Consider the following 21185-nt stretch of genomic DNA (forward strand, 5'->3'; position numbering starts at 1 on the left):
AAATCCAAAATCTAAAATATCAATCATATAAATAACACTTTTTTGGTTACTACATGATTCCATGTGTGTTATTACTTAGTTTTGATGTCTTCAATATTGTTCTACAATGTAGCAAATGTAAAAAAATAAAGAAAAACCCTTCCATGAGTAGGTGTGTCCAAACTTTTGATTGGTACTGTATATGGAAACAGCCTTAATACCACTGCTGAGACTAACACACTGGGACTGGCACAGCCATAAACAGCCCTCCATGTGTGGCGGGACCTGCCGCGGTCTCATTACCAGCAGGGTAGTAGAGCAGTATGTTGCAAGTAGACTCCATTCTGGATCAAACATGGGACCTTGGCTCTCCATGGGAATATTTCTCAGTTATTTTGGCCAGTCAATGTCTGCGACTGTCCTGGCTCTGTGCCTCTGGCTCTCCCTGCCCCTCCATGTAAGGTGACATTTATATCCTTGACTTGTGCTGTGAGAGGTTGTGTCCTATCATGCAAGGCAAGATCTAATAGAGGCTTTTGTGTCCATCAGACGGCCTTGATTCTCTGTGGGCCCTCTATGCTGCACCTCTCTCTCTCTCTCTCTCTCTCTCTCTCTCTCTCTCTCTCTCTCTCTCTCACTCTCACTCTCACTCTCACTCTCACACACACACACACACACACACACACACACACACACACACACACACTACTATGTCTTACTATACTTGTGAGAACTTTTTAGGGACCAACAATTGATTCCAATTCAAAATCCTATTTTTCCTAACCATAAACCTTACCCTGACCCTTAACCCTAAACCTTACCCTTAACCTTAACCCTAATTCTAACCCTAAACTTAACCCCTAAGCCTAACATAGTCTTTTTACAAGTGAGGACTGGCAAAATGTCCTCAAGTCTGAATTTTAGTTGGTTTACTATTCTTGTGAGCATTTCTGGTACTCAAAAGTATAGTGAATCATGTACACACACACACCAAGGACAAAGGTGGAGGGGGAGGGAAAGGAAGATGGGAAAGAAGGAACGACATAGAGAAGAAGACAGTGATAGCTTTCAGACCCATGTCTTTATCATCCCAGCGAGCCCCTGCTGTAATGTCGCTCCCCCTGTCGTCTCGCCCTGCTAGCTGGTAATTGCCCTCATTGTGAAGGCAGCGCTCTGAAATGCCCAGGAGCTTCGGGACGAGGGCCGTCATCACCCCAACACACCCCAGGTGTCATCTCTGTCGCCCATGTGACGGCACTGAGCTGCCTAATTGCATGTTACACCCGGCTTGTCACCTCTGAGGCAGGCGGGTAGAGAGGAGAGGGGAGAGGAGGGGAGGGCTGTCAATGAGGCAAAGCTTCACATGCAGAAGGACCAGGGGACCAGAGACCAAGTGCAGGCCCGTCGTCTCCATTTCAATGACCCAGGCCTGACTTACACAGGTGTCAGTGGTTTTCAGACATTCTTCCAGTATGCAGCCTACATTTTCCAGTTATGATGAAGACTTGTTGCAGATGCAAATATATTTAAATGGTGATAAAGTACTATAGTATACAAAGACAGTAATCTACTTAGTCTTTTTGGGAGCCTGTTTGGATTCAAGTGCAGAGTGCTTTAGTGAGGATTCTGCCCCTCCCAACCTCTCCATACCTGCTGCATTTCAACCTCCATTAGTTCAAAGGCCGTGTGATGTTTCTTCAAACCTGGAGGGAGATAGTGGTGGGTTGTGCTCTCGAAGCACAGCTCGTCTGTCTGATGGAGAGTACGGAGTAGAGGCCCACTGTTCTGTTTTGATCTACACACTGGACAGTGCTCTTTAGTATGTGGAGTGGTGGATGGATGTGCCAATTGAGGCCTGCTATGCCTTAGTGCCTTCAGAAATAGCTGGATCCAGAGTCATCTGAAATATCCCTGGTGTGTATATACAGTATAATGCTTTTTAGTGCATGGCGTGTTTTTTTCTCTCTCTCATATCTGTCCAAAAGAAAGAAATTGCAGTGGTACTTTTGTTAAAACAGAGATAACTTTGTGGTAGAGATATACACACCACACCAGGCCTGAAATCCTTCTCTCCCTGAAAGCCGTTTTTATCAGGAGATGCTATTTGCTCTTCAGCACTGTCCCCCTTTTAATAATAGCAGAGGATAAGTAAGCCATTTGAGTAGGAATGTACTGCCTGGCTCTCCCTCAGCACTAACATAATGTTATATTAACACTGGGGAATCATAACAGTCACAAAATGAATGATATATTAACACTGGAAAATCACAACAGTTAATACTGTTCTTCCTGTCCTCCTCCTCTAGGTGCTTGTCTCTATGTTCTTCTGAGAGTAGTGTAGACAGACAGAAGTTATCTGGGGGTGTTACGTGATTGAACTATACAGTACTATACATCCCTTTATGACTTTAAACTCAGAATTCTCAGCCTCACTATACACATATGCGGTTCATCACACATTCATTCCCTGCTATTTCACACATCTGAATGGGCTGAAGAGCGTTTTTGTCAGTTGATTCTTCTTCTCTGTCAATGCAGACACATTAAGGCTCTGGATAGTAGTGAGGTAGTTAGGCTACAGTACTATGGCTGAATGGTGTTTGTGGCTCAGAGTCAATCAGTCAGTCTTCCCCTGAGCTTGGTGCTTCCAGTATTCAGACTGAGCCATGCCTTTGATAAGCGCTGCACACAGAGGTCTTCTTTGTAAGCATATGCAGCAGCAGCGCTAGTAGAGAGAGCTTTCCGTTCTGTCGGACAATGACACACACTCAGACATACACACACACATACACACAGAGGAGAATGACTCACCTTTCCTTGCACCGTGCGATGAACAGATGCCAATGGAGATTGTGCTCTTTTCATATTATTCACTCTCTCCTCCATTGCTTATTTTAACACAAGTCAACCTTTTTTTCAGCGAGTGCTTTCCTTTCTGTAAGCTTTAGAAAGCCTTACTGGATGACTGACAAGCCTGCCTTGTGAGTCACAAGGGAAAACCAAACACATATTGCAAATCCGACTCATTTCTGCCACAGCATGTCAACCCTACTGCATGTCAGTGTTTATTACAGGAGTGGGGTTTCTGTATTGATCACCTAATATTGCTGTGGGAGCTGAAGCAACACACAGAGAAAGCTCTTTAGGTTGGGAACCTGTCACCTCTCAATGTTTTGTGGTAACTTTATATTCTGCCTGAAGTAAGGGAAGGAGAAGAGGTGAAAAGATGATAGTGGCAGACAGGATGAAGAAAAGGGGAATGAGTGGGATACTGTATGTGTGTATATGGAAGGAGACAGAGAGGGTGAGGAGGAGAGGGTAAGGGCTATTGGGGAGAGGAAAGGAGACAAGTGTGCAAAGATGTGAGGGGTGCAATGATAGTTCGTGACCTCGAGCTGAAGTCGTTAAGGAAGGATGGAAGGTGAGATACGGTTCTGGGGGTCCACAGATGGGAAGAACAGGTTGGAAGAACTAAATCATACTCGTGCTTAGATCAGTGGTTTGCAAAAAATATATACAGTGGGGAGAACAAGTATTTGATACACTGCCGATTTTGCAGGTTTTCCTACTTACAAAGCATGTAGAGGTCTGTAATTTTTATCATAGGTACACTTCAACTGTGAGAGACGGAATCTAACAAAAATCCAGAAAATCACATTGTATGATTTTGAAGTAATTAATTTGCATTTTATTGCATGACTGTCACGTTCCTGACCTTATTTCCTTTGTTTAGTCTTTGTTTAGTTGGTCAGGATGTGAACTGGGTGGGTATATTCTATGTTTTGGTGTCTCATTGGTTTAGGTGTGTCTGATTGGCCTGATATGGTTCTCAATCAGAGGCAGGTGTTTTACGTTGTCTCTGATTGGGAACCATATTTAGGTAGGCTGTGTTCACTGTTTGTTTGTGGGTGATTGTTCCTGTTCATTGCGTTCTTTGTTTTATAGGTTCACATGTTCAGGACTGTAGCGTCGTTGGTTTCGTTTTGTTTATTGTTTTTGTTCGTGTAAAAGAAGTATTCAAATAAATATGGATACATACCACGCTGCGATTTGGTCCTCCTCTCAGAATCACCCACCAACCAAGGACCAAGCAGCGTGGTAACAGGCAGCGGCAGCAGGAGCAGCGCAAGAGGGAGGAAATAGAGCACTGGTCGATCGATCCAGAGAGAGTGCCGGAGCCCGCCTGGGATTCGTTGGAACAGTGCGAGGAGGGATACAGGAGAATGGAGGAACGGAGACGTTATCAAGGTACGCGGCTAGCACGGAAGCCTGAGAAGCAGCCCCAAAAATTTCTTGGGGCGGGGGCTAAAAGGGAGTGTGGCGAAGTCAGGTAGGAGACCTGCGCCAACTCCCCGTGCTTACCGTGGAGAGAGAGAGTACGGGCAGACACCGTGTTATGCGGAAGAGCGCACGGTGTCTCCTGTACGTGTGCTTAGCCCGGTGCGGTACATTCCAGCTCCACATATCGGCCGGGCTAGAGTGGGCATCGAGCCAGGTGCCATGAAGCCGGCTCAACGTATCTGGCCTCCAGTACGTCTCCTCGGGCCGGTGTACATGGCACCAGCCTTACGCATGGTGTCCCCGGTTCGCCAGCACAGCCCAGTGCGGGCTATTCCACCTCGCCGCACTGGCCTGGCTACGGAGAGCATTAAACCAGGTAAGGTTGGGCAGGCTCGGTGCTTAAGAGCTCCTGTACGCCTTCACGGTCCGGTATATCCGGCGCCACCTCCTCGCCCCAGCCCAGTACCACCAGTGCCAACACCACGCACCAGGCTTCCTGTGCGTCTCCAGAGCCCTGTTCCTCCTCCACGCACTCGCCCTGTGATGCGTGTCTCCAGCCCGGTACCACCAGTTCCGGCACCACGCACCAAGCCTCCTGTGCGTCTCCAGAGCCCTGTGCGCCCTGTTGCTGCTCCCCGCACTAGCCTTGAGGTGCGTGTCCTTAGCCCGGTACCACCAGTTCCGGCACCACGCACCAGGCCTACTGTGCGCCTCAGCCGGCCAGAGTCTGCCGTCTGCCCAGCGCCGTCTGCGCTATCCGTCTGCCCAGCGCCGACTGAGCTACCCGTCTGCCCAGAGCCGCCTGCGCTGTTCGTCTGCCCAGCGCCGCCTGCACTGCCCGTCTGCCCAGCGCCGTCTGAGCTGTCTGTCTGCCCAGCGCCGCCTGCGCTGCCCGTCTGCCCAGCGCCATCTGAGCTGCCCGTCTGCCCAGTGCCATCTGAGCTGCCCGTCTGTCCTGAGCCTTCAAAGCCGCCCATCTGTCCTGAGCCTTCAGAACTGTCCGTCAGTCAGGAGCCGCTAGAGCCGTCCGTCAGTCAGGAGCCGCTAGAGCCGTCCGTCAGTCAGGAGCCGCCGGAGCCGCCCGCCAGTCAGGAACCGCCAGAGCCGCCCGCCGGTCAGGAGCCGCCAGACCCGCCCGCCAGTCAGGAGCCGCCAGAGCCGCCCGCCAGTCAGGAGCCGCCAGAGCCGCCCGCCAGTCAGGAGCCGCCCGCCAGCCAGGAGCCGCCAGAGCCGTCAGCCAGCCAGGAGCCGCCAGAGCCGTCAGCCAGCCAGGAGCAGCCAGGAGCCGCCAGAGCCGTCAGCCAGCCAGGAGCCGCCAGGAGCCGCCAGAGCCGTCAGCCAGCCAGGAGCCGCCAGAGCCGTCAGCCAGCCAGGAGCCGCCAGAGCTGTCAGCCAGCCAGGAGCCGCCAGAGCTGTCAGCCAGCCAGGAGCTGCCAGAGCTGCCTGTCACGCCGGCGATGCCGGAATTGCCCCTCAGTCCGGAGCTGCCCCTCAGTCCGGAGCTGCCCCTCAGTCCGGAGCTGCCCCTCAGTCCGGAGCTGCCCCTCAGTCCGGAGCTGCCCCTCAGTCCGGAGCTGCCCCTCAGTCCGGAGCTGCCCCTCAGTCCGGAGCTGCCCCTCTGTCCAGAGGCGCCCATCAGTACAGTGGGGTTATGTTGGTAGGTCGTCAATAGGAGGAGGCCACGGAAGCGGGGATTAACTATGGTGGGGTGGGGGCCACGTCCAGCGCCAAAGCCGCCACCGTGAACAGATGCCCACCCAGACCCTCCCCTATAGGTTCAGGTTTTGCGGCCGGAGTCCGCACCTTGGGGGGGGAGTACTGTCACGTTCCTGACCTTATTTCCTTTGTTTAGTCTTTGTTTAGTTGGTCAGGATGTGAGCTGGGTGGGTATATTCTATGTTTTGGTGTCTCATTGGTTTAGGTGTGTCTGATTGGCCTGATATGGTTCTCAGAGGCAGGTGTTTTACGTTGTCTCTGATTGGGAACCATATTTAGGTAGGCTGTGTTCACTGTTTGTTTGTGGGTGATTGTTCCTGTTCGTTGCGTTCTTTGTTTTATAGGTTCACATGTTCAGGACTGTAGCGTCGTTGGTTTCGTTTTGTTTATTGTTTTTGTTCGTGTAAAAGAAGTATTCAAATAAATATGGATACATACCATGCTGCGATTTGGTCCTCCTCTCCTTCAACCAACGACGAGAGTCGTTACAATGACATAAGTATTTGAAAACCTACCAACCAGTAAGAATTCCGGCTCATTTCTTAAGCCGCCAACGGATCTTGTGTCCATAAAACAGAGGCTGGTGATCTCGCATTAGTTGACTTAACTTTTAGATTATATAATTTTAATTCAGATTTTTTGATTAACCACTTGACAATTTTGAGAAACGAAAACGTTATTATTGAAATAAAACTTTTCCATGAAAGTGTGCATATGAAAATCATAACTGGCACGCAGAACCGTAGAAATGGTAGGATAAATATAACCAAGGAGCGCCTTCGGGACAAGTCTCTGAAAGTCCTTGAGTAGCCCAGTCAGAGCCCAGACTTGAACCCGATCGAACATTTCTGGAGAGACCTGAAAACATCTGTGCTTCGCTCCCCAGTCAACCTGACAGAGTTTGAGAGGATCTGCAGAGAAGAATGGAAGACACTCCCCAAATACAGGGGTGCCAAGCCTGTAGCGTCATACCCAAGAAGACTCAAGGCAGTAATCGCTGCCAACGGTGCTTCAACAAAGTACTCACTAAAGGGTCTGAATACTTACGTAAATGTAATATTTCAGTTTTTTTATTATACATTTGGAGAGAAAAAATGTTTGCTTTGTGTGTAGATTGATGGTGGGGAACAAAAAACAATTCAATCAATTTTAGAATAAGGCTGTAACGTAACAAAATGTGGAAAAAGTCAAGGGGTCTGAATACTTTCCAAATGCACTGTACATCGACTGGTATTTCCATCCATGAATAAACAGCATTATTTTTCAATGGATGTTTTTTCTGCCGTTCATTTTGGCCAGCAACTGTTTAATCGGCTTTTCATATTATTATTATTATTATTATTTTTGGGGGGGAGGGCAAAAGCCTGCAATTGGCAGCTAACATTAACGCTGCTACACAGGTAACACTTTACGTAAAGTAGCCCCATTACCGAACATATACTAATTTGAAATTGTTGATCCATCCACATGATTGGCTTCACAGTATTGATAAATGTGCACGTTTTCAAAAGATGTGGGAGCATTTTAACCACAACATTCAGTTCACTTTGGCACGCTCTGGGACATCATGAGAGTAGGATGGAGAGAGCGAGGCCAACTGAAGTGCAAACCTTCAGAATACCATCTCTGATCTCTCAAGCCATAGGCAGTGGTCCAAAACATTTCTATTGAACGATAAGCGCATCTGCCACTCATCTGGAAACATGGTTGTGAGTTCTGTTCAGCCTCACCGGCCAATTCACGGGCTGTGACACTTTAGGGTCCACTCATTCAGACTGCTCTTACTTCCTCATTTTTCAGAATATAAGCCTGAAACAATTTCTAAAGACTGTTGACATCTAGTGGAAGGCATAGGAACTGCAATTTGAGTCCTAAGTTAATGGATACTGTAATGGCATTGAATAGAAAACTACAAAACCAAAAGAAAAACTACTTCCCGAATGGATTTTTCTCAGGTTTTCGCCTGCCAAATCAGTTCTGTTATACTCACAGACACTATTTTAACAGTTTTGGAAACTTTAGAGTGTTTTCTATCCAAATCTACCAGTTATATGCATATCATATCTTCTGGGCCCGAGAAGCAGGCAGTTTAATTTGGGCATGCTTTTCATCCAAAATTCCGAATGCTGCCCCCTACCCTAGAGAAGTTAACAACCAATGGAACATAGTTCAGCCTGCTGATGATGCCCCAGAACTCCTTGTTCCAGAGAACTGCCGGCTGTCATAGTTTAAAATCTATTCTAAATCACAATTGTCTGGCCTCCCTCTCTCTTTCACTCTCTCTCCCTCACAGCCCTCCCTCCCTCACAGCCCTGGTTTGGTTTTAGTTGTCAGGAAGAATTAAATCAGACTTCCTGTGTGCACTGGACTCAATGGTCTCTGCAGTGCAGCGCTGGCCCATTCATTCTTATTTGGGCTGCAGGAGCCCCACATACCTCTGTCTGCTGTTCAGGGTAAGAGAAAAGGTGTCTGCTGTACAGGGAAAGAGAGAAGGTGTCTGCTGTTCAGGGTGAGAGAGAAGGTGTCTGCTGTTCAGGGAAAGAGAGAAGGTGTCTGCTGTACAGGGAAAGAGAGAAGGTGTCTGCTGTTCAGGGAAAGAGAGAAGGTGTCTGCTGTACAGGGAAAGAGAGAAGGTGTCTGCTGTTCAGGGAAAAAGAGAAGGTGTCTGCTGTACAGGGAAAGAGAGAAGGTGTCTGCTGTTCAGGGAAAGAGAGAAGGTGTCTGCTGTACAGGGAAAGAGAGAAGGTGTCTGCTGTACAGGGAAAGAGAGAAGGTGTCTGCTGTTCAGGGAAAGAGAGAAGGTGTCTGCTGTTCAGGGAAAGAGAGAAGGTGTCTGCTGTTCAGGGAAAGAGAGAAGGTGTCTGCTGTACAGGGAAAGAGAGAAGGTGTCTGCTGTTCAGGGAAAGAGAGAAGGTGTCTGCTGTTCAGGGAAAGAGAGAAGGTGTCTGCTGTTCAGGGAAAGAGAGAAGGTGTCTGCTGTTCAGGGAAAGAGAGAAGGTGTCTGCTGTACAAGGAAAGAGAGAAGGTGTCTGCTGTTCATGGAAAGAGAGAAGGTGTCTGCTGTTCAGGGAAAGAGAGAAGGTGTATGAGATAGAGAGATGGGGGAGAGACAAAAGGGGAAGAGAGCCTGAGGGTTGGTATAGATATAGAAACACAAACATAACAAGGAGATTTAGGAGTGCTAGACAAAGAGGAGAGGTAACAGAGAAGAGAGACAGGGCTAGAGATACGGGGGAACAAGGCAGCGCAGCTCCCTACAAGCCAAGCAGCGGGGCCTATATAGAAACCTGCAGAAACTACCAGCTAAATGACTAGAAACCTGCAGAAACTACCAGCTAAATGAATAGAAACCTGCAGAAACTACCAGCTAAATAAATAGAAACCTGCATAAACTACCACCTAAATATATAGAAACCTGTAGAAACTACCAGCTCATTATATAGAAACCTGCATAAACTACCAGCTCATTATATAGAAACCTGCAGAAACTACCACCTAAATATATAGAAACCTGTAGAAACTACCACCTAATTATACAGAAACCTGCAGAAACTACCACCTAAATATATAGAAACCTGCAGAAACTACCAGCTAAATATATAGAAACCTGCAGAAACTACCAGCTAAATATATAGAAACCTGCAGAAACTACCACCTAATTATACAGAAACCTGCAGAAACTACCACCTAAATAAATAGAAACCTGCAGAAACTACCACCTAAATAAATAGAAACCTGTAGAAACTACCAGCTAAATATATAGAAACCTGCAGAAACTACCAGCTAATTATATAGAAACCTGTAGAAATTACCAGCTAAATATATAGAAACCTGCAGAAACTACCAGCTAATTATATAGAAACCTGTAGAAATTACCACCTAAATATATAGAAACCTGCAGAAACTACCAGCTAAATATATAGAAACCTGTAGAAATTACCACCTAAATATATAGAAACCTGCAGAAACTACCACCTAAATAAATAGAAACCTGTAGAAACTACCAGCTAAATATATAGAAACCTGCAGAAACTACCAGCTAATTATACAGAAACCTGCAGAAACTACCAGCTAATTATATAGAAACATGCAGAAACTACCAGCTAATTATATAGAAACATGCAGAAACTACCAGCTAATTATATAGAAACCTGCAGAAACTACCAGCTAAATATATAGAAACCTGCAGAAACTACCAGCTAAATATACAGAAACCTGTAGAAACTACCAGCTAATTATATAGAAACCTGTAGAAACTACCAGCTAAATATATAGAAACCTGCAGAAACTACCAGCTAATTATATAGAAACATGCAGAAACTACCAGCTAAATATATAGAAACCTGCAGAAACTACCAGCTAAATATATAGAAACCTGCAGAAACTACCACCTAAATATATAGAAACCTGCAGAAACTACCACCTAAATATATAGAAACATGCAGAAACTACCAGCTCATTATATAGAAACCTGCAGAAACTACCAGCTAAATATATAGAAACCTGCAGAAACTACCAGCTAAATATATAGAAACCTGCAGAAACTACCAGCTAAATATATAGAAACCTGCAGAAACTACCAGCTAATTATATAGAAACCTGTAGAAACTACCAGCTAAATATATAGAAACCTGCAGAAACTACCAGCTAAATATATAGAAACCTGTAGAAACTACCACCTAAATATATAGAAACCTGCAGAAACTACCAGCTAAATATATAGAAACCTGCAGAAACTACCAGCTAAATATATAGAAACCTGCAGAAACTACCAGCTAATTATATAGAAACCTGTAGAAACTACCAGCTAAATATATAGAAACCTGCAGAAACTACCAGCTAATTATATAGAAACCTGTAGAAACTACCAGCTAAATATATAGAAACCTGCAGAAACTACCAGCTAATTATATAGAAACCTGTAGAAACTACCAGCTAATTATATAGAAACATGCAGAAACTACCAGCTAATTATATAGAAACCTACAGAAACTACCAGCTAATTATATAGAAACCTGTAGAAACTACCAGCTAAATATATAGAAACCTGCAGAAACTACCAGCTAATTATATAGAAACCTGTAGAAACTACCAGCTAAATATATAGAAACCTGCAGAAACTACCACCTAAATATATAGAAACCTGCAGAAACTACCAGCTAAATATATAGAAACCTGTAGAAACTACCAGCTAATTATATAGAAACCTGTAGAAATTACCACCTAAATATATAGAAACCTGCAGAAACTACCAGCTAAATATACAGAAACCTGCATAAACTACCAGCTAAATATATAGAAACCTGCAGAAACTACCAGCTAAATATATAGAAACCTGCAGAAACTACCACCTAAATATATAGAAACCTGCAGAAACTACCAGCTAAATATATAGAAACCTGCAGAAACTACCACCTAAATATATAGAAACCTGCAGAAACTACCAGCTAATTATATAGAAACCTGCAGAAACTACCACCTAAATAAATAGAAACCTGTAGAAACTACCACCTAAATATATAGAAACCTGTAGAAACTACCACCTAAATATACAGAAACCTGCATAAACTACCAGCTAAATATATAGAAACCTGCAGAAACTACCAGCTAAATATATAGAAACCTGCAGAAACTACCAGCTAAATATATAGAAACCTGCAGAAACTACCAGCTAAATATATAGAAACCTGCAGAAACTACCAGCTAAATATTGGCTTTATCTCTCCAGTAATAACGGAGCCATGAAATTGATTTAATGTCGCTGAGGCTCTCCTGGGCAGCGTCTCTGCAGTCTGTGAATACAAAACAATGAACCTCCACAGCTGCCCTAAGATCTATTAATTAACCCAGCTAATCCCCAACACCTTATCTCTCTCAACAACTTTGCCCATCGAACGCCAACTTTGGAACACAGAGACTACAGGTTGCCGAGTCGCAACATTGGCAGTGAAGGAGAAACAAATATTGACACTTTTTTTGTCTCGTGAAATATTTGGCATTCGTTGTGAAATGTTTGGCTTGATGTCTGAGGAAATTGGAGGGCAGATAGCAAATAATTTGTATGCCTTTGAGAATCCAAGCTCAGTATGAACACAGTGTGAAAAGCATACTTGTCCAATCTTACCCAACTGTGCTGCCACAGGAAGAAAGAAAGAAAGAAAGAGCTATATTTCTGTTCATCATGACCGTATCTACCAGCCAGTCTCTCTCTCTCTCGGCATGGTCCTCCTCCACATTGACCTCCAGGCCCTTACACATGGAATGTCCCTGTAGTAGGGGAACCACCTCATCCTGGACACCACAGTGTTCCTCTTAACCCCCAGCACCCCTTAACACAGCCCCTCAGAGCACAGCATTCAGGCCCACTTACCTCCACCAGCTCTGTTTTTCCTCTCCCTGGCTAGCACCTCGTTTCCACTCATTGCTTTCGTCCTCTTTCTCTGCCCTTACTCCTGGTGGCTTTTTGTGGACGGTCTAGTGAGTGGGCCTGCCTCAAGCCAAGGGCACCACATCGCTCAATAACTTCCTCCTGCGGACAGCTCACTATCCTATCATATGCGCACTGGCGTCTCCCCTCTCAAAATTACACGTCAACTCAGGCCTTTGTTCAGACATAATCTCATCCTAAATTCCAATTTGTTGGTTATATATTAGCACCACATCAGAGGTTATTAAGTCCCCTAATAGAACAGGATGGGGACTGGCTTTGTTTAATAAGAGAGAAGACAAAGAGTGAATTACATGGCATCCCTCCTATCTGATGGCAACTATCTGCCAATGTCACTGCTCCATTGTGTCTGGGCCCTTTATCATGAATAGCCCTCTGCAGCCAAAGATGTTTTAATTAGTGAGAGAGATGGTCTGTAATTATATTTATATCATAATAACTAACCACTGACTGACTGAGTACTCGTCCTCCTCGCTGGGTCTTCCATTGTCTCCCTCTATAATGATGTTATTTAATTATGATGTTTGAACACGGTAGATCCAGTCAAAGTCAAAGACCCTCGACGGGCGAGTACACACACTCTGGAGCTGGTTCGTGTTCGCTTGCTCTGAGCGCTCTCTCTCACTCACTCTCTCTCTGTCTCACTCTCTCTCTTTCTCTCACACTCACCCTTTCACTCTCTCTCTCACACTCACTCTTTCTCTCTCTCTGTCTCTCTCTCTCTCTCTCACACTCACTCTTTCACTCTCTCTCACACTTACTCTTTCTCTCTCTCTCCTTCTCTCACACTCACTCACTCTCTCTCTCTCTCACACTCACTCTTTCTCTCTCTCTCTCTCACTCTCTCTCTCTCACTCACTCACTCTCACACTCTCTCTCTCTCTAACTCTCTCTCTCTAACTCTCTCTCTCTCTCTCTCTCTCTCTCTCTCTCTCTAACTCTCTCACTCACTCACTCACTCACTCACTCACTCACTCACTCACTCACTCACTCACTCACTCACTCACTCACTCACTCACTCACTCACTCACTCACTCACTCACTCACTCACTCACTCACTCACTCTCTCTCTCTCTCTCTCTCTCTCTCTCTCTCTCTCTCTCTCTCTCTAACTCTCTCTAATTCTCTCTCTCTCTCTCTCTCTCTCTCACTCTCTCACTCACTCACTCACTCACTCACTCACTCACTCACTCACTCACTCACTCACTCACTCACTCACTCACGCACTCTCCCTCACACACAGACACAGCAGCTTTCAGCCATGTTCATGCTCAACTTTACTAAAAACCCTTTCCCAATCCCTTTATTATCAAAGGCTACAATTGTATTTTTGACAAAGCGAACCACTTTACTGGTTACCGTTGCTTATCAAAGCCTAAACAGTAGCTGAATAGTTGGCCAACTGCAACTCCCTCTTCTTTGTGTGAATAGGTAACCACAAAGATGTACATTAGAAGGCTATTGTCCACAGTCTACCTATTGACTGGCCTATGCATTGTTTAACTGAGTGCATACTGCATGTAAGGATCTTTGTAGAATGCTGTGGAGACGTCTTCTTTGTTGTATTCGTTGGCAAGTTAGATAATTGACAGGGAAAGAGATAATGAAGAGCAGAAAAATACTTGTGTGCTTTCAAGCCACAGACAATTGAGCCTCATTGTATTATGAATATTGGGAACAATGCTGTAACACTTTAAAGCAAGGAACATTTAAATATGCACACTCTCCTCTCCTCTATCTAGAATCTCCTCAACCTGTGTCCTCCTGTCCCAGCCAACCTCCACCCAAAGGGCACTCAGAACCAAGCGATGAATCTCAGATGCACAGACCCATAATAATGCCAAGTTTACCCAGAGTCACCTTTCTTCCACAAATCATCCCTCCATCCCCCTGTTCCTCCCTCGTTCCCCAGGCCCAGTGGTCCGCCGGGGCTGCAACAGCCGTTCACGCTGCCTGGAGACCAAATTATCCCTCTGATTGGTTGAGTTCCAAGGCATAAACCTCGCCGGCTGACAACTGCGGCTGATTCGCTCTCCCGACTTTACGGCTTTCTCTTTCCCTTCCTCCTCCCTTCCTCTGCACAGTGCGCACGAAGCCAGCGAGATAAATGACTTAAGTGGACTACAAAGTGTGCGAGCGTGTTCCAAATGTCCATATCGGTCTTCATGGTGCATGATGTTGGTTATGTTTCCAAGTTAACACTTTATTTCCTGTTCTTGAGGATCTGGAAGACTGGTCCCTCCCCCTGATACAGCTTGCCAACTAGAAGATTCCCTCACTCGTCTTTTCCTCATGTTAGAAAGCAATGTCACTTGCTAATCCAAAACTAATCCCAGTTACTGGGCATATAGAGAGATACACACGCTAACACACACTCACAGTCGCTCTCTCTCACACGAGCCAACCCCCAACCCATACACGCAGACAAAAACATGCACTCTCTCTCACACAACCCTACACACACAGTCACACACACACTCAATCTCTTTCACACAATCCGACCCCTCACACACACTCTCTCTCCCACACACACTGATGCCTTGTCCCCATCTGTCCCCCAGGCTTCCCAGCGACGGCGTATGGACCGGTGGCAGCAGCGGCAGTGGCGGCAGTGCGTGGCTCAGGTAGGGGGGCCCGTGGAAGAGGTGGCTACATGGCATACCAGCAGAACGCAGGGGCAGGTAAACGCTCTGTCGGTATTCTGTGTGGCTACTGCTACGATCCATGCTCTGCTCTCACTGGCCGCCGATAACTCCTCTCTCACCTGCTGCATACACACACACACACACACACACACACACACACACACACACATACACATACACATACACGCTTCATAGACAAGAGAGGATAGAAGGAGGATGCTAAACTCCCTGTTCTCTCCTCACTTGCCTCTGCACTGGCTAGAATAGACAGAGGGTGAGGACAGGACCAGGGTAGCAGTCTTTAGTTGTCTTGTTACAGAGCTACTATACCTGTCAGCTCTGTGTTTGATAGGTAGGAATACTACCTACTGTAATGTACCTCCACAGTACAATATGTGACTGCAAATCCAGGGAGCAGGATGTTGATTTCTCATGTGTTGGTCATATCACTCATACACCTCTATCAGAGAAGGCTCCTAACTTGAAATCAGCATGTGCAATTGAAACCTTTGTGCAAATGTCCTATTGATATCGATGAGTTTACTCAAAAGTCTTAGTTCCACACAAATCTCAAGTTGGGATACGGCTCGCCCCTATAAGACCATCCAGTCTCTGAATAACCAAGCCAGCATCATGAGAGTCCAGATTCTTTGTAGTGCCACGCTCTACCAACTTGTAGCTCAGTTGGTAGAGCATGGCGCTTGTAATGCCAGGGTAGTGGATTCAATTCCCACGACCACCCATACATAAAATGTATGCATACGTGACTGTAAGTCGCTTTGGATAAAAGGGTCTGCTTAAATTGGTTCACTTGTTGATTTTTTTATTCCCTGGCCGTTGATTGGCTAGTACGATAGCTTAATCAATCACACTGATTTTGTCCACAGACACGGAAATATAAAGGTAAATCAACACTGGAGAAAAACAAGCGGTGTGGCTGGAATTGACAGATGGCATTTTGGCTGCGAGGGAAAATGATCGGGCACTCTAATTGTCTGTCAGAAAGCCTGGCCCCTTACAGTTAGGCTTGGAGGTTCAGCCTAACACACACCACACACACACACAAACTCACTATTCACACACGCACATGCACACACATATACACACACACACACACACACACACACACACACACACACACACACACACACACACACACACACACACACACACACACACACACACACATGCACCTGATATGAGAAATCAAAGCAGAGACCTCACTTTGATGCCTTATGACCTAGGTGGGTCTGGGGGATGAGGACCGGGGCAAGTATAAAGGCTATGGTTAGACTAGACTGGGTTTATCCAAGTTAGTGCAGGGCTGGCATAGGCAATACAGCTAAGCTGAGTTTGGCGAGTCAGAGAGCCAGTAACAGAGCTAGCCCTTGGCTACAGTACAGTATGTTGCTCCAGCTCTTCCACTGACTGTCTCCTGGATGATTCTGTCACTCTATCACGCTCACGGAGAACCAGAAGGGAAGGCCAGGGACCAACAGGGCCCACAGGGCTGACATTTAGACTTGACCTTTCCCTGCAACTTCATCTAGTACTTACTACCAAGAGACATGAGTTTACCCACGCCCCTCTGCAAAGATATTGTCTGAAGTGATTGAGCAGATGGAATTTTCATATATACTTGTATTTGGGTAGTTTAGCCACCATGCTAACTATTTTTTATGTGATGCTAAAGGATGGCTCTCACAGTAATAATGACATACTAATGGCTGAGCCCTCCTGCCATTGGCTCAAGTTCTGTGTTGTTACTGTAACTCACTCATCATCAAGAACAAGACAGTCATGTGTTTGAATGTTTTGAAGTGATTCAGCGGATGTTTGCAGATGTAGGTCCTCGAAGCACATCTGTTCCATACAACTGGTTCTGTTCACAGAGCACCAGTAGGTTACAAAGGACCCTGTATGGGATCCTGTTAGGCTGTTGTTATGACAGATTATTTATTTATACAAAAGATAATTTGACCTAATCTGAAACATAAGCTATCACAATATTCAATACTTAACTATAGACATGGGTTTTGAATTGCAATTGAAAAAGGAGAGGGTGACAAGGCAGTGAAACCTGAGGAAGATGTTAACACATTACCCATCAAACACACGCGTGTCAGTACAGGATACCCCCTCTTAGCCCCCCAGGGGTCCCCCAGGCCTACCCAGCCTCCCCCTGACGTGCCCTAAGGTATCATGGTCTAGATTAAATATTATTTCATCTGATAGAGGGAGCAGTGCTATAGGGGTGTAGGGATGTTGGACCTGCTAATCAGTTGGATCTGCTGCTAGAAAACAATAGTGTTTAAGACGAGAAATACACATTTGATCCACCCGCAATCCTCAGATCATGATGCCGTTCTTTATCTAGATTAAGATTTCATGATATTATTTTCCCCTTTCACCAATAAATCTCTCAAAGCAAAGTCAGGAACAATTTCACGTCAGATTCTTCTGTTTTGAAGTTATTAAACCGGAGCAGAATGTGCTTATAGATGACCACACTCTTCTAATAGAACATGGCCTGCTTCAAAGTTGTCTAGTGCAGAAGACCAGCAGTGTAGATCAAACTCAAACCAAAGGTGCTGTTGGTAGACAGTGGAAATGTCTGTGAGAGACATAGTGAAGGAAAAACACACACACACACACACACACACACACACACACACACACACACACACACACACACACACACACACACACACACACACACACACACACACACACACACACACACACTCAGTGAAGAAGAAACCAATTCAAAACCCTTTGTGCTTAGAGGTACACTGGTAAAAGGACATACAGAGAGATGGGAGCGATGGGAGTTTGTGATTGGTGGTGAATGTGACCAGTTGTTTCTGTCTCTGACTTGGTTGGGCCTTGCAGAGAGCCTATGGTCCTGACTGGGACACTCCTTCTCTGCTCACCTCACACACTCCCCTGGGTGCACTCTGCCTGCCTGCCAGAAGGTTTGTTCACACCCTACTACCCCCTCACTCCTCCTGACTATGTCCTCTTCTCCCTCCATCCTTCCCTCTCTGTTCTAAACTAGCTTCTCTCATCTCTTCTTCCTCTTTGCATATTCTGTCTGCTCTCACTCTATTTCTTTCTTTCATTCTCTCTCTCCCTTCCATCCTGTCTTTATTAGATGTAGAGTGTTTTTATGTACAAAGATACAACCTTTCTGTCACGTATGTCTGTTCCTCCTGTTGTCCCTGATCCCTGTACTATGTATAAGTCTGACTTTAGTGCATGCCACCTGTAGTGGTCATGGTAGTGGTGGACGTAGTCATAGATACTAGCTACTAGGGATGCACAATATATCGGTGAACATATCGGAATCGACCGATATTAGCTAAAAATGCCAACATCGGTATCGGCCCGATGTCTAGTTTAACGCCGATGTTAAAAACTGATGTCAAAGCTACCGTGCATACCTACAGCATTAGGAGGAACCCAGGGCCAACCGCACCAGCATATGGTCTCACAAGGGGTCTGAGGATCTCATCTCGGTACCTAATGGCAGTCAGGCTACCTCTGGCGAGCCCATGGAGGGCTGTGCGGCCCCCCAAAGAAATGCCACCCCACACCATGACTGACCCACCGCCAAACCGGTCATGCTGGAGGATGTTGCAGGCAGCAGAACATTCTCCACGGCGTCTCCAGACTGTCACGTCTGTCACATGTGCTCAGTGTGAACCTGCTTTCATCTGTGAAGAGCACAGGGCGCCAGTGGCGAATTTGCCGATCTTGGTGTTCTCTGGCAAATGCCAAACGTCCTGCACGGTGTTGGGCTGTAAGCACAACCCCCACCTGTGGACGTCGGGCCCTCATACCACCCTCATGGAGTCTGTTTCTGACCGTTTGAGCAGACACATGCACATTTGTGGCCTGCTGGAGGTCATTTTGCAGGGCTCTGGCAGTGCTCCTCCTTGCACAAAGGCGGAGGTAGCGGTCCTGCTGCTGGGTTGTTGCCCTCCTACGGCCTCCTCCACGTCTCCTGATGTACTGGCCTGTCTCCTGGTAGCGCCTCCATGCTCTGGACACTACGCTGACAGACACAGCAAACCTTCTTGCCACAGCTCGCATTGATGAGCCATCCTGGATGAGCTGCACTACCTGAGCCACTTGTGTGGGTTGTAGACTCCGTCTCATGCTACCACGAGTGAAAGCACCGCCAGCATTCAAAAGTGACCAAAACATCAGCCAGGAAGCATAGGAACTGAGAAGTGGTCTGTGGTCACCACCTGCAGAACCACTCCTTTATTGGGGGTGTCTTGCTAATTGCCTATAATTTCCACCTGTTGTCTATTCCATTTGCACAACAGCATGTGAAATTTATTGTCAATCAGTGTTGCTTCCTAAGTGGACAGTTTGATTTCACAGAAGTGTGATTGACTTGGAGTTACATTGTGTTGTTTAAGTGTCCCCTTTATTTTTTTGAGCAGTGTATATTTTTGACAAGTTGGTTAGGACATCTACTTTGTGCATGACACAAGTAATTTTCCCAACAATTGCTTACAGACAGATTATTTCACTTATAATTCACTATATCACAATTCCAGTGGGTCAGAAGTTTACATACACTATGTTGACTGTGCCTTTAAACAGCTTGGAAAATTCCCTAAAATTATGTCATGGCTTTAGAAGCTTCTGATAAATAAATAAATCATTCTCTCTACGATTATTCTGACATTTTACATTCTTAAAATAAATTGGTGATCCTAACTGACCTAAGACAGGGAATTGTTACTAGTATTAAATGTCAGGAATTGTGAAAAACTGAGTTGAAATGTATTTGGCTAAGGTGTACAGTTGAAGTCGGAAGTGTACATATACCTCAACCAAATATATTTAAACTCAGTTTTTCACAATTCCTGACATTTAATACTAGTAACAATTCCCTGCCTTAGGTCAGCTAGGATCACCAATTTATTTTAAGAATGTAAAATAATCGTAGAGAGAATGATTTATTTCAGCTTTTATTTCTATCATCACATTCCCAGTGGGTCAGAATTTTACATACACTCAATTAGTATTAAGTAGCATTGCCTTTAAATTGTTTAACTTGGGTCAAATGTTTCAGGTAGCGTTCCACAAGCTTCCCACAATAAGTTGGATGAATTTTGGCCCATTCCTCCTGACAGAGCTGGTGTAACTGAGTCAGGTTTGTAGGCCTCCTTGCTCGCACACACTTTTTCAGTTCTGCCCACAAATGTTCTATAGGATTGAGGTCAGGGCTTTGTGATGGCCACTACAATACCTTGACTTTGTTGTCCTTAAGCCATTTTGCCACAACTTTGGAAGTATGCTTGGGGTCATTGTCCATTTGGAAGACCCATTTGCGACCAAGCTTTAACTTCCTGACTGATGTCTTGAGATTTTGCTTCAATATATCCACATAATTTTCCTACCTCATGATGCTATCTATTTTGTGAAGTGCACAAGTCCCTCCTGCAGCAAAGCACCCCCCACAACATGATGCTGCAACCCCGTGCTTCACAGTTGGGATGGTGTTCTTCGGCTTGCAAGCGTCCCCCTTTTTCCTCCAAACATAACAATGGTCATTATGGCCAAACAGTTATATTTTTGTTTCATCAGACCAGAGGACATTTCTCCAAAAAGTATGATCTTTGTCCCCATGTGCAGTTGCAAACCGTAGTCTGGCTTTTTTATGGCGGTTTTGGAGCAGTGGCTTCTTCCTTGCTGAGCGGCCTTTCAGGTTATGTCAATATAGGACTCGTTTTACTGTGGATATAGATACTTTTGTACCGGTTTCCTCCAGCATCTTCACAAGGTCCTTTGCTGTTGTTCTGGGATTGATTTGCACTTTTGGCACCAAAGTACGTTCATCTCTAGGAGACAGAACGCGTCTCCTTCCTGAGCGGTATGACGGCTGCGTGGTCCCATGGTGTTTATACTTGCGTACTATTGTTTGTACAGATGAGCGTGGTACCTTCAGGCATTTGGAAATTGCTCCCAAGGATGAACCAGACTTGTGGAGGTATACAATTTTTTTTCTGAGGTCTTGGCTGATTTCTTTTGATTTTCCCATGATGTCTAGCAAAGAGGCACTGAGTTTGAAGGTAGGCCTTGAAATACATTCACAG

The 21185-nt window shown here is 45.6% G+C and overlaps 1 protein-coding gene across 1 annotated transcript in view; it reads left to right on the forward strand.

The window, feature by feature from the left end:
• The window catches only part of LOC120036668 (RNA-binding protein Musashi homolog 2-like), a 306714-nt gene that overhangs the window by 243004 nt on the left and 42525 nt on the right, over positions 1 to 21185 (forward strand). The window contains exon 7 of the mRNA XM_038983054.1: positions 14986 to 15105. Within this exon, the coding sequence (XP_038838982.1) occupies positions 14986 to 15105 (120 nt within the window). The remainder of the gene's footprint in view (positions 1 to 14985; positions 15106 to 21185) is intronic.

The sequence above is a fragment of the Salvelinus namaycush genome, unplaced genomic scaffold, assembly GCF_016432855.1.
Source record: "Salvelinus namaycush isolate Seneca unplaced genomic scaffold, SaNama_1.0 Scaffold142, whole genome shotgun sequence".
Taxonomy (NCBI): domain Eukaryota; kingdom Metazoa; phylum Chordata; class Actinopteri; order Salmoniformes; family Salmonidae; genus Salvelinus; species Salvelinus namaycush.